This window comes from Colias philodice, chromosome 9 (genome assembly GCF_061535455.1).
Source record: "Colias philodice isolate Cphi_HAF_F1 chromosome 9, ilColPhil1 Martin Lab GWU primary, whole genome shotgun sequence".
Lineage (NCBI taxonomy): Eukaryota > Metazoa > Arthropoda > Insecta > Lepidoptera > Pieridae > Colias > Colias philodice.
In genome coordinates, this window is record NC_143094.1 from 6,114,881 (window position 1) to 6,142,506 (window position 27,626).

Genomic DNA, 27,626 nt, shown 5'->3' on the forward strand with positions numbered 1-27,626 from the left:
TGTTACAAGGATAATATTGTAAATTCAGCAATGCATGACAAAAACTATCCTACATCGTTCTCCAATCATCTATCTCTATTCCAAATTTTATATAAAATATCAGTTCAGTATTTGATAAAGCGTTTCAGACGTACAGTATTACTTTCTATGGATAATTAGTATACTTATGACTAAATCCACACTACAGGTAATCGGCGAGAACCGAGTATCAACACCGCGCGTACAGCAGCTAGAAGCGCCAAGTCTCCGCCAAGAGTACGCAAGCGTGTCCTGTCCCGCGATAGAACAGACCCGCGACTGCGACGTGCGGGTACTCGTTAACGGGCTCCACGACCCCGCTGCTGAACCACTACTCATAGACCAGTAGTGTAAATGCCCTTAGACCATTGAGTTACATGTACTACGTACTAGAGAGGACATCGCTACTACTCTATTTGTAACACTAGTTGGAGTCAATCGTCTCAAACTCAATTTTTTTTTTGTTACATTGATTGGTTTTAATTGATAAGTTTATTCATATTTTTTTAATAAGATAAACAACAATATTTATTTGTTACATTGATTGATTTTAATTTATAAGTAATAAAGGGCAGAATATCTACAAAGTGTATGACTCACTAGCCGGCCCGCGCTGCCGCGCTTGTCGCACAGATTTTGTTCGTGGTGCCCTCTCTAGTAATAATACCTCAATGCCTTAGACCGGCTACTCACGTACCTGCAGCAGGGGCAATATTGGAATTGGACCCTTAATTGGCTCCTTAATTGTGATGTGTATAGGCAATCAATTTAGAGAATAACTGAAATTGCTCCGACCCCCGACCAAACGAGATTCTACCAATATCGGCCCTGCGGCATGTACGTGAGTAGCCGGCATTAGTTCAATTGACACTTATGGAACATGACAGAAGAAATTGTAGCTAATTTTGTTTTTTTTTTTTTTGGTAAAAAATTGTTGGAACACACTCTTTACTCAGATTGATGCTAAAATAAAATGTTGCTCTTATTAGGTTCTATTGTGGACCTTGTGGTAAAATAAAACTACCTAAATTTAGAACACACTCATTTGAAGAATTATGTGTGTATCTAAAATTCAACCGTTATTGTGTTATATAGTTGCGAATATGGCAAAAATTACTTAGAAACAACATGTACTTCGAAAAAGTGTAGCTAAATTGTAACTGTTAATTAAAACTGCTATGGAACATGACATGATTTAAAGAAGAAATTGTAGCTTAAATTTAACTGTTATTACGTTCTAGAAATATTTAGAATCTGTACTTAAATCTATATGTCGTGTTATGTAATTGTGATTTTATTGTATTAGTTTTAAATAAATTAATCGCTATTTTCTCAATTAAAAAAGTTTCTAAATCAGCATCAAGATGTGTTGTGTATCCTACAAATTGTAAAAACCAGCAGCTTAGTTCCGAACAATAACTACTAAGTAGTTTAAGTCTTAAACTATATTCGTCTTCATTTTTATGTAATTTGGCAACTAGAAACTTTTCAAAGCCCTATTAGTGTAATATGAAACCAAAACTAATTTGGTTTGCCTCATTATGAATGTTCGAATTAAGTTTGTACTTATAATTTAACTTAAGATAATTTTAAGTTAGATGGTAAATGTATGCTTCGAATTGCTGTACTGTACAATAAGTTTAAGTTTGCGCATTTATGTGAAATACACGTTTTTACTGCTTTTGCTTCACTGGACACCACCTAATCTCATGACAATGACGATGACGATTATTAATTATAATATGTAAAGTCCTTCTTACGGGACATTACGTATGTAAAAGACCTCATTAATATCGTAGTTTTTTTTGATAAAATAAGTATCTATTTGTCTACATGCAATTGAAATGTTTAAATGTTATCCATTGGAAAGTCACTCTCATATTATTTCTAACTATGTTTTACTTGTGGTGTCCAAGAAATTGTAAAATCTAGAAAATGTTTTCTCATTCTCATTTTGGCCATGTTCAATTACGGAGACGAGTGTCATAATTTTATTACTTCGTAAAAATACATGGTATTTGTATTAAAAACTAATCACTAATAAGCCAAGATGGTTTAAAATTAAGACACCTGTCTCTGTGTCAAAAATGCTGTAGCAACAACCAATAGTGTAGATGTGATCTATGTCAGTATTATTAAGAGACCTTTTCAATAGAAATTATTTAATAACATTAAACTCTTATTTCACAATTCACGGTAACATCGTTTTACTTACACATATTATTTACAACAGCGTTTCATATACATATATGTCTAATATACATTTAAAGGAGCGCGTAAAATAGGAGGCGACATCGATATACAAAAACCTTAGATTTAAACAATTCATAAAAATAACAGCCAAAGAGCATAATTTGACACTTAACAGTTTAAATAGGTACTCGTTTCGTTAGCGAATCGGGCCGGTCGGTTCGAGCCATCTATCCGTACGTAATAGACTCGTGAGAACAGTCGACGAAACGTAGCTTACGTCAATGAGGGGAGACGTATCAGACGGCCGACTCGCGGTCGAGCAGCGGCGGCGCGCGGCGCAGCGACGAGTTGCTGCTGCGCGTGCCGCCGCTGAAGATGCCGAGCAGCCACGAGCGGATCGCGAAGCGGGGCATCTTGCCGCGCTCGCTCTTCGCGTCCGCCACGTTCTCGAGCGAGCGCCACTTCTTGTAGTTCTCGATGTAGGCCGAGTCGGCGAGCTTGCGGCGCGGGCGCTCGACGCGGTTGGTGAGGCTCGCCTTGCGCAGCAGCGGGCGGTCCTCGTCGGCGCGCGGCGGCTCGTCGCCCGTGACGGCGGCGCCGTTGAACAGCGCGCCGCCGCAGATGGTGGCGATGGCGACGTCGGCGTCGAGCGAGCGCGTGGTGTGGAGCCGGCGCAGGCGGTCGGGCGCCTCGCGCCGCACCAGCGCGTCCAGCGACCGCGCCGCGCGCAGCGCCTTCTCGCTAGACCCGCACACGTCCGCGTCGCACGCTGTCGACGACGCGATCGAGCTCAAGGCATTTCTGCAATTGTACACAATAAGGATATCAAAATGATGACAAGGAATATCATTGCTCTAAAGTTCTTAGTCTCATAGTCATAATAAGACAAAGTTCTGGACTCGGGCAAGGCTATAATTAATATATTCCACTGATAAATTAGGCCTACATATAACTGTTCAAAAGAAACTATTATAAAATAGTCTTATCTATTTGCGCATAAAGAACACTATCAGTAAAATACACGTGAACCATTAACTCCATACCACGTAAAGTAATAAAAAAGAGCATATCAATAGCTGAAACCTACATCATATTCTTTACATTAAAATTAACTCATGCGTTATCAATAAGAATCAAAATCAAATCACCTGTTCCGTATGGACGAGTCCCTATCAAAGCGCGCGCGGCCGGGCGGCGCGTTGGGCACGTTGGGTGCGGGCAGAGCGGGCAGCGCGGGGTGCGCCGGTAGTGACGCGCCGCTGTGCAGGCGCTGCCGCACGCCGCCGCGCCCCGCCTCGTTGCGCAGCTCTGCCGCACCGCACCACACGAGTTAGTTACACACACACACGCGTGCACATGTGTACGTGAGTGCCAATAAGCACGTACGAACGCACACATACGCACGTACGAACGAACACATACGCACGTACGAACGCACACAGACGCACGTGCACTCACATATATGAAAGGACACGTGCGTAAAAGTATGCAGGTCGCGCGTACACGTGTACACATACAAATAGATGCACGCAAGCAGGCACGCATATTAGATTTACATGTTATGAAATAATGCAAAACCTCACAAAAGATAGTGTTGATATAATTAGATAAGTGACCGATCAATTAATAAATACATAGTTAGAAAACTAAATAAAATCAACAATAATAATTACTATACTAGTTCTCGGTTCAATGGCAATTGAGGTTTTGCTTTATTAAATTACATGTCTTTAAAAAAAATGCATAACATGTAACTGAAATTGGATGCATTTAAACTTATGTTTAAAAGAAACAAATGCTCACAAGAAATTAAGTAGGAATTGTTTATTTTTAAGACAAACATTTATAACGAAATCAGCAGCTTGTTTAGATTAATTCAGCAGTATTGGCAAATGAAGTAGAAAACATAGGATTAAAAATTAAATTTCGAATTTTAGAAAAAACACAAAATATTCATTAATATATTTTCACAACTTAAATGCATAACGTAATAATGAACTTACCCGATATAGAAGGGTGTCTGGAGTCAGTCAAGCGAGGACTTCGTCGCGGTCGACAGAACAGAGGACGCTCCTCTCCTTCCACTAATCTCTTCTGAATTGCCTTTTCAGTCGCACCCACAAGCCAATATGTTTGCAACTGCAAAGACATAAAACATCATTCTACCATAGAATATAATAAACAGTATCCTTATTATATGGCATAAATATTTGCTTTATATACTCGTATTTTCTATGCGCAGCGGCTCACCGTTTGACTTACCGTACCGTACACTATACCGTATATAATACTAGCACAAGACATATGCAACAAGAACGTACCACGCCTTTTCCTTTAATGGGTATAGAACCACGTGGCTCCACGATGTACCCGCCGAGTTTATCGAGCGCCTGTTTACACGACGGTGAGATGTGTATGCGCAGGGGTTCGCCGTTCGACTCCATACGTGATGCTGTGTTCACAGTATCACCGAATAAACAGTACCGCGGCATTGTGAGTCCCACCACGCCGGCTACCACTGCGCCTGTTGTACATTTTTATTATTAAAAGCTTATTAATATTGATGTTTTTTTTATATTATGATATACTGACACAATTTTCAACGAAAAAATTAAATTTTAGGATCAAAGAAAGATATTATTGTTAGGTAAACTGCATTTTGTCATTGTGATTTGTGAAATTTAAACTGATATTTTCAAATGCACATCGTAAGATTTGTACTGACCATGCATTTTCATTTGGTGTCATTATCATTACACAAATAAAAGCCTCATAGACATATTACCAATATCACAAGTTGAAACAATTTGCTTACCTGTATGTATACCTATTCGTAATTTTAGTATTTCGTTTGGTCTGTGCGATATTTTGTGACTTTTAACGGCGTTCAATAATTCTAGTGCCATAGACGCAATTTCACCAACATGTCTATCATTATTCCTTATTGGAAGACCGGATACCTAAAATGTAGAGATAATTTTTAATTAACACTAGATTAAAACATCTTTAATTATAGTCTAAGATCCCGCTATACAACGACCTTCACCGAGATGCTTATTTAATGAGACGTATTTTTTATGTTATTAAATATGCCAATAAATATATCCTATATGGGTTGCCTAACAAATTTCAGTCCAGAGTATTTTTAATTAATAATTTAATTTTTTTTTTTTTAAATTGCACCGGTGTGATTATTAAATAAATTTGATACCAATCGAAAGTTTGAAGCCCATAGAATATGCAAACGTTAGGTTGCCTATTTTTTTCCGGTCACAACCACGGGTTGCCAGGTGTAAACAGGTAAATCTATAGATACTAGCATTTTGCTACGGTCTGATTATTGAATCAAACTTAGATAAAATGAAAGATTATTTCATAAGGAACACGGTGGTATAGGGTTGCCTGCGAAAAATCAGTCCCGAATTACGGTTGTCGAATTTTAAATAATAAAATATCGAATATCGGAATAATTGATTTTGATGATGAAACTTTTGAAAACTGTGCATTAAAGTTAGCTTTTCGTAAAAAAAAAAATTTAAATACAATTTTGTTGAGCTATCCAGTGCGTCACTCCAATTTGTAGGTTATCATACCACGTGCTACAAAAAAGTGACTGTTTTGAATAAAAAATATAACGAAGAATTTCTTAAATTTATCGCTGAACTAGCGGTCCGCCCCGGCTTCGCCCGTGGTACATGTTTACGTTTTCTCTACATAAGAACCATCCTCGTACTTCAAGGAATATATTAAAAAAAGAATTATCGAAATCGGTTCAGCCGTTCTCGAGTTATGCGCTTACCAACACATTTTGCGATTCATTTTTATATATATAAGAAGATATCCAGTAAGTACATAATAATTGAATCTTTAAAATTATCTAAGCTAATACATCTTCTATATTTTTGTCATGTTGAAGTAATTGCTAGTAAAACTCACTTATGGTTTTGTTAATTTTCGACACACATATTTTTTTGTAATTTACTTAAAAAACGGTAGTTGAAAATTGAACAAGAAAATGTTCTGATTTCCTTTGTTTTTTGGAATAATTAAATGAGGATGTTTTAAATCAACTATTCTTATCAAAAATTTTTTAAAATTTATAATCAAACATTTTCATTTAATCGCAAAAATTGTTTTTTTTTTTAGAAGCATACCGATGTATCTACTACTGAAGAAGAACCACAACAGTTGAATCCTAGTGTCGATTCCTGTGCTACAGTTGCTGAGGATGAAACGAGTAATGTTGTGCGATATTTTATTATTTAAAATTCGACAACCGTAATTCGGGACTGATTTTTCGCAGGCAACCCTATACCACCGTGTTCCTTATGAAATAATCTTTCATTTTATCTAAGTTTGATTCAATAATCAGACCGTAGCAAAATGCTAGTATCTATAGATTTACCTGTTTACACCTGGCAACCCGTGGTTGTGACCGGAAAAAAATAGGCAACCTAACGTTTGCATATTCTATGGGCTTCAAACTTTCGATTGGTATCAAATTTATTTAATAATCACACCGGTGCAATGTTTAAAAAAAAAAAATTAAATTATTAATTAAAAATACTCTGGACTGAAATTTGTTAGGCAACCCATATAGGATATATTTATTGGCATATTTAATAACATAAAAAATACGTCTCATTAAATAAGCATCTCGGTGAAGGTCGTTGTATAGCGGGATCCTATACTATTACACTTTTATAAGCCATATTGTAAAACAAAGAAGGATATTTGTGCTGGGCAAAATAAGATTGTTTACTTAAAATCAACGGCACTAAAAAAAGGACATAAAATTATCATGAGTTTTTAATGAGTTTGTCTTAATTTATAATGAAAATTATTTTTAAAAGAACTCATTCAATCAAAACAGGTTTAAAAAAATTACTTACCACCATGTAAGCATCTCCGATAGTCTCCACTTTGTACACGTCATAGCCTCTAATGATCCTATCAAACACAGTGTATAAATCGTTGAGAAAGTTGACAACTTGTAGTGGGGTGCTCTCGGCTGACATTGCGGTGAAGCCCACTATGTCACTAAAGTAAATAGTCACCGAGTCAAAGGACTCCGGTTCGACACCCTCGCCGGTCGTGAGCCGCCGAGCAACTGACCTGTAACAATTTTTGACGTCAATTATATAGTAACCATAGTATACTCTATACTTTTTAAGATAAAACACCCTCTACGAATACATTTTTGTAGGATCCTGCTCACATTTTTCCAGTGGATCAGTGTGCCTATACTTATTTTACAAGTATAAAAAAGGACAATTAATTATGGAGATGCAAAATAAATTTATTCAGTGTGTTATTATTATTAACAACGAACTTATAAAAATATTTCTAGAATAACCAAACATAACACTATCTACTTTTCTACATAGAATATTAAAATGCCAATCTACAAATAGGCTCTATTTGCAACACTTACCATACAAACGACGATGTACCTTTTAAATGTGTACATTAAAAATACAAACTAGATCAATGAAAAAGAAATGATAAAATTCATGCAATAAGAAAAACTTGTGTCAAAAACAAGAATCAATAGAGAAATTAGTTACCGTTCGCTTACACTAGACGTTAAGGCGACGTTATCGAGAAAAAGCTGAGGAAACGCCAACACCGACAATTGTGCTCTACGCAAGACCGTCACAATCCCCAAGCAAGCTACCTCTACTGTGTTAATAAGGAAATTGAGCCAAAACATCGCTAAGATTTACCACCTACAGCACAAGTCAAACCGTATTAACTACAATCACCAGTAGAGAGTTAATTACCTCAAGACATTTTCACGACATTTCTATAATGGATCAACCCCCACATCTGGAAAAGAACACAAGTACAACAAAGTAAATACAAGAACAATGTTTTTTTCGTTTTCACAATCAAAACGTGTAGCATGTACCACTGCTTTACATCAAGTCCACTACTATGGAGCTTTTAATGCGAACTACAAAGGTTACAATAAATATTCCATCGAAACATCGAATGCACTTTAATAAATTTAAAATTGTGATATTTATAGGAAGTTGAGTATGTATCTATACATAAGTTTTTATGTACATGTATTAATATGGTTTTGATGGAAATGTCAATGATTAGATCGAAAATATAGTTCAATAATCGATTAATACTTTCTATATGACTCATAGAATGTATATTTCATTGAAATAGTCGTGAAATTTTCCCTTCAATGATTTGGCATTACACTTTTAAAACTATGGACCAAATGTAAACCAGTGCGCACGAAAGTGCGGCCATGTGCGATGTGGCTTGTTGTATTTGCGTCTTCCGTCGACATTCATTACACCGAGATATACAAACAAATAATAATTAGTATTTTTACAATATAGCCTTACATCTAGCAATTATTTTACGGTGTACGTACATGCATGTTCCCACAAAAAGCTCATAAAGTGTTTGATGTTTACAAACAATAGGAATGACTTCTTACAGTTACATACATTCTATGGTAGTTTTGTAAGATATCAATCTTGGAACTCCATTTTTTTTTCAATACAACATTTATTAGAAGGCATAACATTTAGTAAATAACATATAGATTTAATCACAACAGGATTCTGCAAGGCATTTAGGCATCACGCCGCATCGTATTGTTAGGCGGGACACGAGGTTTCTGTTACACATATCGAACAAACATTTATTAAAGCACATAAGTGTGGTACAAGCATTTCTGGTAACATTTAATGCAGTGCTTGAAATTCTGGAAAATGTAAGAAAATTTAACATATAAAAGATAAATAGACAAACTTACTTTGGCAGCATTCTGTGCAGTAAATCTTCCGTCTTCTGTTTCTCTTCTATTAATAGCCTCGTTCTCTCATTGACTAGTTCTTCTAAATTATTAGCGTACTTCTCCATCATATCCATCATTTGGTCCATAATGTTTCTCGATCTATAAAACATTATTTGATAAAACTTCAACTACACTTGTTATGAACCAAAGTCCCGTGTATGACTGTGAGGACTCATGAAAGAAATGTATTTTATACTGTTGCAAATAAGTGGGTATTATTGGGCCATCTATGTATATTGTTGAGATAAATATGTCCGAACCAATTAATTTCTATTTTTGCCAAAGGTTAACCAAATACACCAATATAATAATATTCAAAAACTGCCTGATTATCCTACATATTACGTCACTGTTTTTTGTAATGTTGATAATTAAATCACTGACAGATAACATTAAGCCTGGAACCTGGAATCTTCCCATGCGGGAAGATTTCACGGAAGAATGAAATAATAATCACTACATAGTATAAAACAAAGTCGCTTTCTCTGTCCCTATGTCCCTATGTATGCTTAAATTTTTAAAAATACGCAACGGATTTTGATGCGGTTATTTTTAATAAATAGAGTGATTCAAGAGGAAGGTTTTAGTATATAATTTACTAGCGGTCCGCCCCGGCTTCGCCCGTGGTACATATTTCGCAATAAAAAGTAGCCTATGTCCTTTCTCGGGTATCAAAATATCTCCATACCAAATTTCATGCAAATTGGTTCAGTAGTTTAGGCGTGATTGAGTAACAGACAGACAGACAGAGTTACTTTCGCATTTATAATATGTATTAGTATGGATTATGTTTTAGACAAAGCGGGCGAAGCCGCGGGCGGAAAGCTAGTAATGAATAATGCACACTCACTTGCCGGACTTCATCTTCTTGAGTCGTGTGCGCAGCGTGGGGAAGTCGGGGCGCAGCGCGGGCTCCTCGTGCCAGCAGTCGCGCATGGCGGCCAGCACGAACTCGTCCGCGCGGCCCTCCAGCGCCTGCGTGTCCGGCCGGAACGCCTCCTCGCCCTCCAGCCGCCCGCGCTTCACGCGCTCCACTATCTCTGCAATGTTCATATGTTTTTATATTCTACTTTCATTCATGACGGACGATATAGACAACATGGACGCCCTGATAAGGAAACACGTATTTGATGGTGACACCTAACGTAAAAATGCTTGTTTCAATCGTTTTGCACTTTTCTCTTAAGGAGGTGTTTAAATTTACGATATTAGTCCATGGTTTAATAAATTCAGCTGACGGCTTACGAATTAAGAGTTTGACAATTTTGACGTTTGGCAGTTGTCAAAATTGACCTTTTCTTTCACACCAAACGCGCTGCGACGTTGCCGTCTTGTTGTCGAGCGTTCGCCTTACCGGCGCTGCACTGTTGCCGCATCGCATGTTTTTTTTTTTTTTGCGAAAATAAAGGATCGTCCGTGCGGTGCGAATAACCCACCGTTACTGGTGAAACGTATTTTTTTGCTGTACGTAACTCTTAAATGTTTTAATTACCTCATTTAATCGTCTGCTTGTCTTATTTAGAACGGCTATTAAAAACATTAAATTTTTTTTATAAACCCAAAAAGATATTGAATAGAAATTGAATTGCAATAAAAACAATGATTTTATTAGGTAGCTGGGTAGTGTCTACGTATTAAATAAAATAAACTTTACTCAATAAAATGAATGGTTATACTACAATTTCCTCGCACTGCGCACGCTCCTCACTTTTTATCTTATAACAAATACAAAAACACATAACATACAAATAAAGTCTAACCTTTGGGTTCTAATGAAGTCAGGCCAAACGGACCGCGACGGGCGATTATTTCATACAAAATAATTCCAAAGGCATAAACGTCGCCTTTCTGTGTCCCCCCGACTTGGGCATTTGGATAATCTAGTTCACGCAATAATTCCGGAGACTTCCATAACAGCCCTGAAATAAAAAGAGTTGTTAGACATTTTAATATGAAGATAACAAAGATAATTTTCAATACTATTATGAATCTATGTCAATATTTAAATTTTGAAGTTTATAAATATTTTCTTAATAAGACTAATTGATTACTAGATTTTCGAATTTCAGATTATTTTTACCTCTGTAATATTGGTGTTCCCCTATGAAGTCATTTTCCGCACTATATCTCAATTCGTGTAGACCAAAATCAGTGACCTATAAGTAGTAGTAAAAAATTAACAATACAATCATATAATAAACGAAAAAAAAACATTGTAATAATGTGATCTACAAGTGTTTTAATAAATATACCTGCAGCATCCATCTCGATGTTACTACACAATTCGAAGATTTGAGATTTCCATGAAAGATCAATGGTGAAGTGTGTATGAAAATCATACCCTGAAAAATTACAAATTATATTTTTATGCCACAATATAGTAACAAATTTTATATAATTAGAAACTTGCATATTGCCCTCTTTCATATAACAAACCTTACCTTAATGAGATCATGCACCAATGACGATATGAACATATTATCTAACTTTATATCTTCATTTTCTATTATATCCTGAAAAAGACAATACAAATTACTTTCTGTTATTTTGAATGAATAAAACAAAGCCACACACTGTTATTGAATAATTTTATTTTATAAAGCAAAAAACCAACATTTAAGGTCTTTTTTTTTGTTTGCTATATATTTATTTTTATATGGGATACTTATATATCTTATCAACAACTTCTACGCTACTTACATACAAGCTCCCCTTAGCACAATAGTCAGTGATGAGCAACACCCGCAGCGGTTCCACGACGGCACCAATAAACGAGTTGAGATTATCGTGCCGTAGATCGCGCAATAAACGCATCTCTTTCATCACCTCTCGAGATATATCCTGAAAATAGCCAAAATACTTAAAATATCCTATTGTGAAAATAGTATTACTTATTTTCAAGAGTGTATGGAAGAGGTATAGGTAGTGAAATAGTAATAAATACATTATCAATGTTTGTAACTTTTTCTCGCAAAAACAGCTAAGTACAAAAAATTGGATAAACACAACTACTTTTATCCGATTACCGCGCAAGTGCAGTATCGATATCAAAGTATACGAATAAAAAAAGAAAATATTTACAATCATAAGGATAGATAAAAACACTAAACATAAAATTAAATAACTTTATCTTACTTTCTTCTTAGAAAACTTAAGCTCCTTTATTCTAACCACGTTGCCTTTATACTGCGCTGTAGACGTAAATATTTGCGTACAACATTTACTCTCGCAAGATATGCCACTCGCCAGACTTAACTGAAAAATAATGTGACAATTCGTATAAAAGAACCTTGGTTCAAAAATAGCTTCACAACATATTGTTTATTAGTCGTTCAAACAGACCAAAATATGTTAACCTCCACTTTGAACTTAGCATGTATTGTTCTATGAAATGAAACATAACTTGTTTATTTGTAAATCTTTTGAGTCATTTACTATTATCAGATAATGTACTAGATGCGATATTTACCTTACTGGGCGACCAAACGAAACCGCTACTTAAATACCCATAAATTTCTTGGGGATCAATTTTCCATAACAACCCTTCTATTTCCTGCTCAATCTTCCATTTGCGATAAATGCTTATAGTGACTACAAGAGCACAGAACAGAGTAACAGCTAATGTGCCCGCAACAACCAGCGATGTGATTTGTGAATCATCTTTGGGGCATTTTTCATTCAAAAACCCGCAAGACGGTTCGTCTTCAGGTTTCACGCTATCCGGCCAGTCGATTTGCAGCCGCGGATTTAATTTGTAATCCTGTATCAGAGTAATTAATAGTTATAACAATTGATACACAATAATTAATAGCGACAGCTCATAAACAATACTGTATCGCGACCACACAATTGGTGCAAGTTGTGACACTGTTTTAATAGATAATTTAGTTTCATTGTAATAATATTATAAGCTAACAATTAAATAACTTCGTCTAGTTATTGTTAATATCTAATTTACTTGTCCTAAATATTTTACGTAATTTTAAAGTTGGTATTAATGGCAGAAATGCATGTAGAAATGTTTTTCCAGCATAGCCATAAAATAATTACCGACTTATCATTTTTAATTAAGTAAACCACCTAAATACCTACTTATTTCTAGACCAGAATAATTATAATTAAGCAAATAAATACGCACCGGAAACTCTTTGGTGGACTGTTGAAAATGGCCGACAGGTACCATGCTATGGGAGCAATTGACCACATTGTCGGTCAAGTTGGTCGGCTTGAACGCTAACACGGAAAAGTTACCTTCGGAATCGGCGCGCTCATCCAAACGTATTGACATACCGGATACACCTGAAATACGCATTTTATGTTCAAAACCAATAATATAACGTCATTTTTTATGAATATATCGAAACTAGTACATGTGCCTTTGTTTACTTAATAATTTCTACTTACTTTTAAACGGTGTAATTTGTATCATCTTGGAGACAATACGTGTCCCATTAGTGGCAATGGTCATCAACTTCTCATAGGAGAGCGATTCATTCTTATATCTAGTCTCCTCTTCTATTACTTTATGCAGTGCTGTTGCATAGAGCTTCACAGAATCGTAGAGATACGCAGCGTATATAGACACGTACTAAAACAATGGAAACAACATATTTAATGAATATGAGTTAAGTTTTAACTTAAGTCATTATATAATTTTGTTGCTAAATAAATACCTTTAAAAATTTATTTTCAAATAAGGTCGGCAGTGGAAACTCAAATGGTTTCCTCGAATTGTACACTTGAACTCTACTAGTAAAATCTTCATAACTTCTGTCTGGCTCTGAAGATGCTACGACAAGTAAAGATTGTGCCCTTTTTCTAAACTCCGGAGTATTTGGACACGACAGTTCGCCTGCTCGTTCTTCTGTTTCTGTTAATTAGAAATAGTTTAATTATAATTTTGTAATGTTTATAAAGTTTGAAAGTGTTGAGTATAAAATATAGACTTACTTATTAAATATTTCAATGAATCCCTGGTCGTGTAAGTCATCATGTCTACGAATATAACCATATATTCTCCGTTTACGAACAGCTGTAATGATTCCATAGCCGTCATCATGTCTATTAGGCCCGATGGCGATCCGAGGAACACATATACTGGAAAAAATTAAGCTTTATTATCAGACATACACTTTATACGCGAAAATCTGGTGATTATTTATATAAAACTTACTTCTTGTTCTATTTTTAGTATCTTGTATGAACTGATACCAGAAGCCGGGAGCGCAGCAGGTCATCTTCTCTTCGCAGCACTTAAAGCCGTTGATGACTGGGCGCTGATGGTTCACGGTCATGTTGTTCTTTTTGGCGTGATTCTCCAGTGTGAGAGCTACGGTCACCCATAACTCTTCGTACACTATGGAGAACTTGTTCCACCTGTAGTACCGCAGCAACGATATAACCGACTTTGTGGCCTGCAAAATGTTGCGACTTACGTAAACGGTTGGCATCTCTGCGCTTGTCATATAAGACTATCAATGTTATTAGCACTTCACGCATCTTTTATCTCCCTGACTTCTTTTGCATAGAAAAAAAAATATACCACCTTTATAGCACTATCCTAATGGGTGAAATTAAAAATTACTTTGAAGGTACACAAAATAATGTTCGAAAGACACATTAGTACGTATGTAAGAATTATTTATCTACTCCATTAATTTATGAACCATGAATAAGTTACTCCATCATACCTGCGCGTCGGGTGGCTCTAATCTCGCAAAATTTGGCAATGTCGAAGTTTGGTAATCGGAACATTTCTGAAAGATGAAAAAAAATAATGAATATAGTACACTGAACTACTTCTTTGTAAATAGGACTAAGTATCTGTAAATCTTGGAATTAATTAAAACGAAAAATGGACTAACATATGAGATCATCGGCAAGTTTCTAGACTGCGCTATTATAGCTTCTGTATGGCAGCGTCCTTCGGGCCCAAAGAATGCGACGACTCCTGAACAACTCATATCTGTTAGGACCCTCGTCGCCGTCACCGTTTCGCACCTAGTGTCGTTCCACACCATCGATAAGTGAACATCTGGCAGTAACCTCGTATCATTGTTGAGCTGAGGATAAACAATATGTTCCATTTGAGCCAGAATAAGTGTAAATAGAAACATTAAATATAACTCTATTATTAAGAGCATGTGACATAAATAATAACTATAATATTAATGTGTAGACCATCCGTTTATAATTTCACTCACTACGATGGAAATATAAAATTTACAGATAATAATAGTGAATATAGTGAATAGTATTTACCTCGTCGAGGGCCATAGACAAAGCCCCGGAAATGGCGAGCCCCTGTCTCGAACTGAGTTCACCCGTGATCGAAGGAAGGTAACCGATAGTGATGCTGTACTTCTTGGGAACGAGTGCATCGACCGAAGACGCGGCCAAGAGGCCCAGCGCCGCGAGTACAAGGACCCGCGCGCCGCGCCACATGCCGTCGCCTTCACCGTGGCGCTACCACCTGGATGCGTCAAATATTAGTTACAAACTGTTAGGCAGCTAAAAATTAAACTTATCAAATTTTTGTAATACTTATGAATTTCAGATACATGATACCGACAACTATATGAAAGAATATATACAATCGATGTTCAAGTTTAGATTTTTTGCGATTGCACATAAATAGAAATAATATGTCATTCAACGAGTTTCGACTTCTGAGATTTAATAACTTGTAGCGCGCAGCGCGCAGCGTTCTGGAAGAAAACTGCTCCGAACGCTTTCTAGTAATACGAGTAACGGCTGACCTATACACTTATAGCTTCATTGCTAGGTATACATACTTGTAAAAATATGAGATGACTGACTTTTATCCATAACTCTTCCTTTTACCTAATGAGGCATTCTAAGGGTTAAGACCGAATTATTATATAATTCGGTGAACTTAAAAAAAATAATTAATCAAAGTATTGCTTGTTAGGTGAAGTTAATACCATAAATTAAATACCTAATATCTAGTTTAAATATTTACAAATACTCGTAAGTTGAATATAATATGGATATTATAAACAAAATATTTTTTTACTCAATACGCGATGTCTTTAGTGCGTCAATAATTTTGATAAGATGTGAATAAATATTGTAATAAATAATATATGTACATAATATGTACTTATATAGTATATACCTACCCTGTACATCAGTACATGATAGCTTACTCTTTTTGACAGACGGGCTAGTGATGGGAAACAGAAAATAAAGTTTTAAAATACTTGTTACTGTGACGAGATGGTGTTAAATTTAACTTTGAAGCAATACAGTCTTAAAATTTTTAACTTTTATGTATTTTTTAAATATCTTCGGAAGTACCGATATGTACAAACATGAAAATTCTTAATTCAATATGAAAGCTGCAGTTACACTATTCAGGCGCGACTTAGGCTATCTTTTTATTCCCGGTCCCGTGCGAAGCCGGGACATTCGGCTAGTTAAAATAAAAAAATATATAAAATATACATATTTTTATAGAACGTGTACCTACATTACGCAGCATAAATTTACGCATTGTTTGAGTTTGATAATGCTCAGTAAGCAAAACCATGTCATTAGTGATGTATTTTAAAAGAATGCACGTTAAATAGGTAATTATATTTGATTTCATTTAGTGAACATAAAAGTTCAAATGTTGAGGTAAATTTTTGTAGTTTTATGGAAGGGAAGTCTTCCTGCAGTTCGCTTTCCGCCCTCAAATGTAGGAATTACTTCCCTGCTGTCAACTAAGTAATTGCCTCACAGCCGGCGACCGATTAAGCCAATTGACATGACGTTATTTTGGCAAGATGAGTCTTACTGCGTTTCCAGTAAATAACAATTTATAGAGTAGTAACGCAGCGGAAATGTACCTACCTATACCTATACTAATTAACTAACGCTATTTTTATATGAATTTTATGTTGCGTTTACGCACAAAGGGTAGTCAAAGTGTACTTGCAGAGGGGACAGTCTGCCACAAACGACAGCTACACCCATCTCGCCTTGAGATAACGTCAGAGATAACGCTCTCAAGCTATTTTTAGACATTAATAAAAAGGTAAAGATTATATTCGTAGAATCAAAAATATTTATTTTTCAGCCAACAAACCCATTTCCGGAAAGATGATATTGAAATTCGTATAAAACAATGTGATTTTTCTAAATGAATTACTTTACTTAATTGCAGGGTCATCGACGAATCAAAAATATTAAATCATATGTAAAATGAATAATGTTCGTGACACACACATTTATATATTTATATATCCGCATTGTAACCTCGACTTTGGTTACATATTTACAAAGCTATTAATAGAACACCAAATACATAAGTAAGCTGATTCAGCGGTCACACTGCTTAGAAATAAGTATTTTATGTTAGTAGATACGCATGAACTACATAATTTTATAATAATAATATGTTTAATTTATTATGTTTACACTTCATACGTCAACATATTTGAACACATGCACACAAACATTTGTAGTTATAAAATTGAGGTACATGAGTAAGTGGAACACGATATTTAAAATCAACTTGGGTTCCTTGAAACTTGCACAATATTGTTTTGGTTCCAAGAATTAAATAAGATCTATCGTTTTGCAAAGGAAAAAAAATCGTCAGTTAAATATCACTACTTATTGCTTTCTCCCGAGGCGCCTGGGCATGTTGGATTTTTTTTAATAAATGGAATTCTCACTAGATCCAGAACTATCAGTACCTACTACATCATAAAACTTTTAAAGTAGGTCAAGTTAGATAATATGTTATAGTCAAATCCCGAAACACAATCTCTTCGCGGAAGGACTGGTTTATCTTAGGTTTGGCAAAAGCCTTCGGGCAATCCTCGAAATTCATTTGAATTTCACCCTTTGACAGCAAAGTGATCCTAGCGATGGTTTTTTTCTTAAGGATCGCATCCCTAAAAACCGTCTTCAAACAATTATAAAATAAAGTTAAGGCAAGTTGAAGTTGATGCTACATTTGTAAAACATGTAATAAGCACTAATTTCCACTTCACTTTACTTGATAACTTTTGTAAGGCGGTTAAATTGCTTTTATAAAAATTATCATATTTTTTTAAGTCTCATGTAATTTTATGTGTTTAAATTAAAAATATATAATACTATAAAGATAATTTTCACATTAAACTGATGGAAATCTAAATTAATAACCGTGACATATTAAATTCCTTCCAAAAAGTTCAAGTCGGACCATCAAATATGATAATTTAATGGTACAGTCGATACAGATAGACAAAGACGAAAATGAAAATTAACAACGATCAATCTCAATATATACGTATATCTACTGAAAATAATTACAAAAAATGTGTAAAATATGCAGCCATTATAAGGCTATTACCCTACTCATCGAACCATTTGAAGTGTAGGTATCAAATGACTCCATGATTGATTTACGTTTGATATTTATGAATTATAAAATTTGTGCAAATATGAACATATTTTTTCTATGAGCATATCACTGTTCAACCAATTGTCGAAGCTTAATTTGAAATTCTCTCTTCGCACTAGTCAGAGCGAAACGCATAATTTTGTTATTGTAAATGGATTTGATAGAGTGAATTTTGTTCGCAGTACATTATACTAAACGGATTCGGCTACTGGTTTGTAGACAGATGATGACTATTCGTCAATATATGTAAAGTCTATCTTTTACAGTCGGTACCAATAACGACGAGATCAAAAACGTAAGCTGCTAGTTCGAAAATAAAACAGATTTGATACTAGCATAAAACTCCTTTTGTACGTATAGTGGTGGGCGTTTTCAGTGATATACCTAACCATGTGACACGAACCTGGCATGATCACTCAGACCAGACTAAAAAATATTTCTCCCATAAATACGACGTAAAAGCACCGATCCGTATTATCATAAAAGTTAGTATGTACATATCATCAATAGAACAAATAAGTGAATTAAATACAAAGATCAAGTTGATATAATATTATGTTGAGTATTTAGGGATACAAGTAAATCCTTGCAAATTTCGGTATTTGATGGAGCTTATAAGTGGAATACTTAGCTCGTGATAATATCGATCTCGGCGAGCCGATGTTTGGCCTGGCACTCCCGACCACACCCACCATACAAGATAATAAAAATCGACCACCGCCACCCCGACATACTAACACTATTGTCAGACTATGATTAAGATAATACATTTACGATAAATATCTAGCGAAGTCCTTTATTTTAGTTATGGACTATGGTACCATAAAATAATATCCTAACCTACAACGCAACGTAAGATAATTCTTAGTATTTGTCCATATGGCATCATAATCCATCTTATATAGGTAGGTAAAAAAATTATAATAGATTACTGGTTAATCATTGTATGTGGACTTAAAGCCGGGTCCTTTCAAAACATCCAAAGAAGAGCCGATTCTCTACTATTATCCATACCAATGATGATGTCTTCCTAGCCGATTTTGGCTTCGGTGTCCTTTTTTTATTTATTTCCTGTCATGTTAAGGATACATGAGCGCTTATGTACGTATTGTGGCTTCTAGACAATTGTAGTGTATAGATAGCTATCCTTCAGTTCATCGCGTCTTTTATCAAGATTTGCAGTCCTTTTTCAGACGATCTTCCTCAAAAGCTTCCGTTCGTTTCCTACATCCCTTGTTCCTTCGATTCTGACCTTTATTATAAATGCGAAAGTGTGTTTGTTTCTTCCTTTCACAATGGAACAATTTTATGATATGATTACTTTTCACCGCTGTGAAACATCTCATTCCCATGAGATTCATGAGAATTTCCTTTGATTACGCACTACGCAGCTGCAGGCGAAGCTGCGGGTGGAAAGCTAATTCATAAAATTTTCAATTTTATTTAAAGATTAAGCGAATAATACCCCTTTAAAATTTTTTGCTAGTAATTGGACTTTAATGACTTCAGCTTCTTACATTTATGCAAAGTTCACATTATTCAATCAAGCAATCGTAAGTACATATTTTCACGCATTTTTGCGCCCGTTGACATTTGCCGATTACGGCAATCGCTACTCTTACTGAAAACTAGTGTCGGCCGCCGGCACTGGCCGGAGATATTATAAAAGTTAGGGCAAAGTATGAATACGGAAAGCAAGGTAACAAAGATATAATGTAGGTAGTTTACTAAATCGTGACACATTGCGATAACAATGGCCTAGATGACCCACGCAACTTTGGCAGCTTTCAAGAGGAATATGTACATATTTTATGTTTGCAATATACAGGGTGACTAGAAATTCGACGTGATCCTTCAAAGGGGTTATACTAGAGGTCATTTGCAACAAATTAAGTCCAGTTAACCAGGGGTCAAAAATGGATGGTTAATGAGCTATGACGGTTTTTTGACCAAAATTTAAATTATGTCTTTAATCTTTTTATTTCGATCCCATGCAAAAGTAGATAACATTTGTGCCTTTTTAGAAAGCTTATGAAACAAGGAACTTACGTCTTTAATTTGTACACCAAGTTTACTACATTTTTTCGAGTAATAATTAACTACTTATGGAAAATTTACTACAAAATAACTTTTATTCCACTTAAGACCCTTTTCTTTTTTAGGTGATGCAAGTTTTTTTTTTTTTGAAGGATCACGTCGAATTTCCAGTCACCCTGTATATTTCTGATAATAAAATTATGTATTTCGTGGATTTTCTTCTTTCGTATGCGTAGGCATATTTCATCATAAATTTATTTGGAAAAAATGGATTTTTTAATCTCCCAGTTATATGTTTGAAGTCTATATATAAAATGATCCTTTTCAATATCTGCCTGGCGTTTTTTATATGATTGACTCACATACAAACAGATTAACAGACAAAGAGACAAATAGAAAAGATAACAAACAATTGTTTTGGGATTTCTATAAAACATCCATATGCCATAGCAACTACTTTAAAAAAAAATTCAATGTATCTACATTCTACATTGATATAATATTAAATAGTCTGGTTAATTTTTATAGATATAAATGATTCATGCTCCACTCCTATTGGTTGAAGCATGATAATAACTCTCTCAAGAAAAGGATAAACTAAGTATCTAATACGAAATAATTTTGCAATTTAAATTATTTCATTCAAATTTCAAACAAACCATTAACACCCTCTTCAGCTTTCTGAATAAATACATATAAAAGTATACTATATAGTTCTGCATAAATAATATACATATTATATGTATTAGTATACTGAGATTTCTTAGGTATGATTTATGAAGAAAGTTTTTAGTCCATTGAAATGTTACATTTTTTAGGCCTAACCTTGTATTTTACCAATTTCTGAACATTTTCGCTTATAACTTTTTTATTTATAGTTCTACGACAAAAAGTTACTGAACCAAAGTTGTAGAGAATTTAATTTGCAACAAATAATGTCAGCATTGTTTTATTATCAGATAAATAGTTTAAGAGATATATCGTAAAAACCATTTCAACCGCTATTTTCAGGATGGCGGCCGTGGGACAAGGGTGGCGACCCCACAAACTTGTTGATAACTTCACACTGACCCCCCCTACACATCAAAAAAATAAAATTGCGTCCACTAAAAAACGCAACCCCAAATGTAACTTTTCAATGGACTATTTAGTACCTATAATTATTGTAATGCTTTAGAATCCATGTTCAAGCTAGCTGAAATTTTGTTTCCCTATGTGTGTATTATTAATACACTAAAGTTAAGGTTGTGGCTGAGGTCTGTTGTGGGGCTAGGCATGCGCGTAGGGTAGTCGCTACTACATGCATGTGGATTGCCAATGGCAGGCGGGCGAGGGGTACCGTGAGCGTTCCCACCGGAGATCCCGGGATCCCCTCTTTACTTGCGCGGAAGTAGGCCACCGTGAGGTTTTAATCAGTAGGAGTCTGACATAACCGTGCTGCTGCCCCCGAAGCAGCCTGTATTCATGATGAATTTCCTCACGTAAAAAAAAGGTGTGGGCAAGAAGGATAAAAGCAGATATGATATTTAAACCAAAATAATATGTGACAGACCCTAACATAAGTATCTTATCTTGAGCATATTGTAACAAGAGGATTTAAGGGTTGTCATTGCTTGCTTTTTATTAGGTATTTTATCTCCTTTATACTTTTATTGTACTAAGTTGATAAGTGGTAATCTTTCTGTCACTAAAACAACCTGAACAGAAGTAAATTATTCAAATATAGTTATTTTTAGACTTTTTAGGTGGCAGTAGGTTGTCATTCTACTTTTAAAATTTGCAAGTCCTCTTATAGACTAGAGTAGATAATTTTTGAAACAAAAAAAAATCGCAGTCGGATGAAACCCATTAGAAAAGGAGGGGAATATGATGAAAATTAAAGGAAAAATAAATTACGGTCAATCCGAGTTCGGGAAAAGGGAGGGGGGAGCTTTTAAGAGAAAAAAATGGTTTCTCTTGATTTCCGACAAAACTACAAGTCCTACGGAAAAAAGTTCAATCGCAAAGTTGTAGATAATAAAAAGATCTACAACTTTTGTATTGACAATTTTTTCACATAACCTCAAAATTTAGGTGAAAAATTAAAAAAACCAAGTTTTTGGTTTTTTATTTTTATCTACTTCAAAATTTATTTTTTTTCTACGAAATTTGGTGGAAACTTGCTTTATTATGTCCCAAATACACTGTAATTTATTTGACTGAAAATATTTATTTTTTCGCCTTATTTTGAATTAATACCAAAAAAACAACCTAATTTTCAATCGAAAAGTCACCCGTCAAAATATCAGCTTTTTTCAAAAACTTGGGGAGCCTTTTATTCATTGAAATCTCTACTTTCATATGGTGTAAGAAAAAATAAACATTACCATAGTAAATGTTCTCAGGAAATGCATACAAACAGTGTGAAAATGAGCTTTTACTAAATCAGGCACACTTCTCAAACTACCTGAAATGTTTTTATCGACATCATTTTGCTTTTGAATATGCTGTAAAATATTATACTTAGAACAGATAATTTTTTTTCTTTTGAAATATTACCGAAAAGCCGATACAAGAGAAGATATAGAGTTCGAGAAGTGTGCCTGATTTAGTAAAAGCTAATTATGACACTGTTTGTAAGCATTTCCTGAGAACATTTACTATGGTAAGGTTTATTTTTTTTACACCATATAAAAGTAGAGATTTTGATGAATAAAAGGCTCCCAAAGTTTTTGAAAAAAGCTGATATTTTGACGGGTGACTTTTCGATTGAAAATGAGGTTGTTTTTTTGGTATTAATTCAAAATAAGGCGAAAAAATAACTATTTTCAATCAAATAAATTACAGTGTATTTGGGACATAATAAAGCAAGTTTCTACCAAATATCGTAGAAAAAAAAAAAATTTTGAAGTAGTTAAAAATAAAAAACCAAAAACTTGGTTTTTTGAATTTTTCACCTAAATTTTGAGGTTATGTGAAAAAATTGTCAATACAAAAGTTGTCGATTTTTTTATTACCTACAACTTTGCCATTGAACTTTTTTCCGTAGGACTTGTAGTTTTGTCGGAAATCGAGAGAAACCATTTTTTTCTCTTAAAAGCTCCCCCCTCCCACTTCCCGAACTCGGATTGACCGTAATTTATTTTTCCTTTAATTTTCATCATATTCCCCTCCTTTTCTAATGGGTTTCATCCGACTGCGATTTTTTTGCACTTTTTATTATTTTTAAAGGGATCTACCCCAGTGTATTAGGGAGATATAAAAAAAAAAAGATGGTAAATAAAAATGTTATAGCTGAGTAAATCAGGTTATTGAAATTGAAAAGAACAGGAGTTGATGTTTACAAGCAATTATATTGGAGAAGCTTCATTTAAAAGAAAAAACACAATATCTAGTAGCTACCCTTTTTTTTTTTTTTTTTTTTTTATAGTGGGGAAATCTTCCAAAGATACCCACGGCCCCCGGGGAGGGAGCCGTGGGTTATGTCGGATTCTTACCGACTAAAACCCCACTGTGTTCCGTCGAGCCGCTTTAATGATGGGGCCGCGGGTATTTGTTAGAATTCTTCCGCGACCCCCTCGGCGGCAGCCCATCTCCAGGCCAGGCGCAAGCCAAGAACAGGAAAGGTGGTTTGCCTGCTCTTCCCTCCCGTTGGCGGCATGAGCGGAACACGTCTCAAGTCGCCTCACCGCACCGGACGATGGATTACATTCCCCGTTCCACCGCCCGGCGCCCTTCGTCAAGGAGGCACGTTGCGACCGTGTAAAGCGGCCGCAACACGGCGACGACGCCCAATAAGACGTCTGCGCCGGATCGGGTCCGCGTGAGGATCCCTCTCGCGCACCCGCTCTGCCTCCTCTTTCTGCGAGATCACGCTCTCTGAGAATGCGATCACCGCACGCCAGGATCTGTCGCCATCCACCATTGCACGAACAACGGAGGGTAGAGAGAGATCCGGCCCGATTATCGCGACTAAGCGAGCACGGGGCTCGGCCCACGCGGGGCACACGGCAAGAGTGTGATCTGCCGTGTCCTCCGGGCAGGCACACCAGTGGCAGACCATGCTGGGCTCCCTCCTCGCGACTTTACACAGGTACCGCCCGAAGCAGCCGTGCCCGGACAGTATCTGCGTAAGGCGGAAGGTTATGGCCCCGTGCCGCCTGACTAAAGCTGCTGGGGATAACTAGAAGATACAACAACTATATTATCAGAGACAACAATATACCATTATTTTAGATAACAACCAAAATTCAAAATAGGAATATGTAAAACACAAGATCCCCAAGTGAATGGTTTTGTTAAGAAAACTAGTATTGTTATGTTATACACTGGACTTATTAATAGATAGACCACAAACTCTAAAAAGTAGGTTGCTGTATGTATAATGTAAATATTGAAGTATCACAAAGTTCATATCAAAAAGTGCCTGTGTAAAAGTATAGTAAAATTTTACACTTAAAAAGATAATAAATTAAATTAATTTTAAGTTGGTGCCAAAAATATTTAATTTAAAACATCAACTTTAAATAGCCTTTATTTTCGAAGACATCTTTGGTGTTCAAATTTCTGAAAAGTTATGGTGTAATCATATTGTCTCTTATGATGCAAAAAGAAAAGCCATGTTTAAATATAAATGCAGAATGTCTTAATAAAAAACAGATGTTTATTATCAAATCTCATTACTCTACTTCTACAAATGCACAAATTAGTTGAGCCATCTCGAGTTTTCCACTTAGAAATACAAATGATGATTTATTTTTATTACTTACTAGCTTACCGCCCTCGGCTTCGCCCGCGCAGTCAAAGAAAAACCCGCATAGTTCCCGTTCCCGTGGGATTTCCGGGATAAAACCTATCCTATGTCCCGGGGTAAAAAGTAGCCTATGTCCTTTCTCGGGTATCAAAATATCTCTATACCAAATTTCATACAAATTGGTTCAGTAGTTAATGCGTGATTGAGTAACAGACAGACAGACAGACAGAGTTACTTTCGCATTTATAATATTAGTATGGATATAGGTTTAACACTATAACTATAGTCTTATAAGAAGTATTGATATTAGAGAGTTAGTAGTATTTGACTTATAAGTACCGTCTGATAATATAACCTTTGTGGCGTATGATGTGCTTATTTTGAATCATCAAATTAACTCCATCTAAAAAAACTACAAATATAGTAATAATATGCAATTTTATAAAAGTAGAGACTAAGAAATTCTCTATAAAGATATAGATAGGTATGTGATTAAAATTTAAGGCGGGTAATTCAATCATACACAATGAATAACATAATAATAGCCATCCATAATATAGAAATAATTAATACAAAACTGTAAATTACATCAAATTTTCCTATTTCTCTTGGATATGGATTTTAAATTCTTAACAGATAAAAACTTTAGATGAATGCAGAAACATTTTATTAATTACTATATCTAGAGTGATAGTCGAATGACAGCAAGCAGCCTTTGTTTGTACAAAATTTAATAACACCAATCAAATAAGTGAATCTATAGATTTTGAATTATAATACTAATGCTAATAAGTTTTCTAAAAAATATTCTTAGCTACTTAAATAACAATAGCAAATTATTAAACATCATTTGTGTTTTTAATTCTAAATAAATGATTGATCTCTAAAGTAATCATGTTCATATGTAATACCTTTTGTAAACAATATGATGATAAAATAAAACAGATAGGTAAATACGCAAATTCACTTACCATAAATATGACAAAGCTCCTTCGTAACGTTTTATCTTCATATGAACACTTATTACTAACTTTCATCACATTAAACAAACTTTAGAATCACTTGACAATTTATAAGTTCATAAGAAAAATAGCGCAAGTATTCACAATCATATTATGTTTACAAAGACTTGAAGCTCCAATACTGTAGGCGATTCTAAAAATACTCTCAACACGATAAAATGAATGTGTTAAAACGTAAAGCAACACAACGACGACAATAAGTAAATGTGGATGCGAATCCGGATTAAAGGCTCAACTGACTCAAATTGTTTATATAAGTTTGTTACATCGATTGATGAAAAAATTACAGTATTATAGGTGTATCTAAGACCAAGATATTATTTAAAAATAAAGGCACTCGAATTTATCTTCCGGACTTAAACTATTACATTTAATTTATGGACCACAATTTAGCACACGAATCAAATAACAACTAGCGTAGGGCAACAAGCGCCGTTTAGTTATCTTAAATTGAGTAACTATTGCTGAGTTTATATTTATATTTCACGGAAAGGTAAAACTGATATTGTTATTTTGTGAATTATTACAGTTTATAACCAAAATAAAATGAACACTATTCACAACGACAACTGCATCACTCGGCTACACAAAATTATTAAAATCCACATTCAACTTGAAAAGATGTATCCAGGGGTACAGCTGTGGGGTACAGAAAATATGCTTTCATACTCCTCATGCAAGTATGATTTCCGTCGTATCGAAATAGGATAGCTATATGTCCAACAATGGTAACATTTTGGTGAAATATATAGTTTTGTCAATTATTGTGATGTCTGTGAACTTAGAAGATGTCAGGGCGCAAACAGATTAAATTATCAATTAATTTTAATGAAATACGTGAAATGTGAAGTTGTTGAAATAGATACTCTTCTTTTTATATAATATTTTCCACGCCATTCGATTACGTTACTAAAAAGTTAAAATCATTTTTGGAGTTACAATTGAATCGAATTTCATATATCCACAGCATAAATCACTGAATTCATCACCAGTGCAAACTTAGCACCCCATCTATGGAATTTTGGGTCGAAAATGACCTTGATCGTTAGGTCCCCGTTAGGTCCTTTAAGGTCCACCAATTTTTTCGTTAGGTCCCCTTTAGTTTTTTTTTAAATAATTTTTTAAATTTTAGGTATAAAAAAATTACACTTTAGCACCCCATCCATAGAATTTTGGGTCAAAAATGACCTTAATCTATAGGTCTTCGTTAGGTCCTATAAGGTCCCACAATTTTTTCGTTAGGTCCCCTTTAGTTTTTTTTTAAATATTTTTTTTTTAATTTTGGGTATAAAAAAATTACACTTTAGCACCTCATCCATATCAAAATTGGCGAATTTTATCAAAATCGTATTCTTTACCGTTAGGTCCGTATAGGTCCATCATTGAAATTGTTAAATTATT

The 27,626-nt window shown here is 35.0% G+C and overlaps 2 protein-coding genes across 6 annotated transcripts in view; one reads left to right on the forward strand and one right to left on the reverse strand.

The window, feature by feature from the left end:
- The window catches only part of LOC149485826 (speract receptor), a 32,279-nt gene extending 30,067 nt beyond the window's left edge, over positions 1-2,212 (forward strand). The window contains exon 26 of the mRNA XM_089699125.1: positions 188-2,212. Within this exon, the coding sequence (XP_089555251.1) occupies positions 188-367 (180 nt within the window). The 3' untranslated portion in view covers positions 368-2,212. The remainder of the gene's footprint in view (positions 1-187) is intronic.
- Positions 2,164-26,888, reverse strand: LOC149485827 (receptor-type guanylate cyclase Gyc76C-like). Of its 5 annotated transcripts, none has more exons than XM_089699120.1 (25): positions 26,753-26,888; positions 26,175-26,358; positions 15,296-15,506; positions 14,899-15,096; positions 14,725-14,790; positions 14,208-14,448; positions 13,985-14,131; positions 13,708-13,904; positions 13,439-13,622; positions 13,173-13,333; positions 12,504-12,794; positions 12,170-12,289; positions 11,735-11,875; positions 11,476-11,547; positions 11,287-11,376; positions 11,115-11,190; positions 10,795-10,953; positions 9,885-10,074; positions 8,993-9,133; positions 7,104-7,326; positions 5,027-5,171; positions 4,533-4,735; positions 4,215-4,350; positions 3,360-3,519; positions 2,164-3,012 (listed from the first exon to the last, which is right to left on the reverse strand). In XM_089699120.1, exons 3-25 carry the CDS (start codon positions 15,476-15,478, stop codon positions 2,508-2,510), a joined length of 4,029 nt encoding a protein of 1,342 aa, XP_089555246.1. In that variant the 5' UTR covers positions 15,479-15,506; positions 26,175-26,358; positions 26,753-26,888; the 3' UTR covers positions 2,164-2,507. The 5 variants fall into 5 exon arrangements, with proteins under 5 accessions (XP_089555246.1, XP_089555250.1, XP_089555247.1 ...); XM_089699124.1 differs by having other exon boundaries at positions 26,787-26,886; XM_089699121.1 differs by having other exon boundaries at positions 26,594-26,875.
- Between the last annotated feature and the right edge of the window lie 738 nt (positions 26,889-27,626).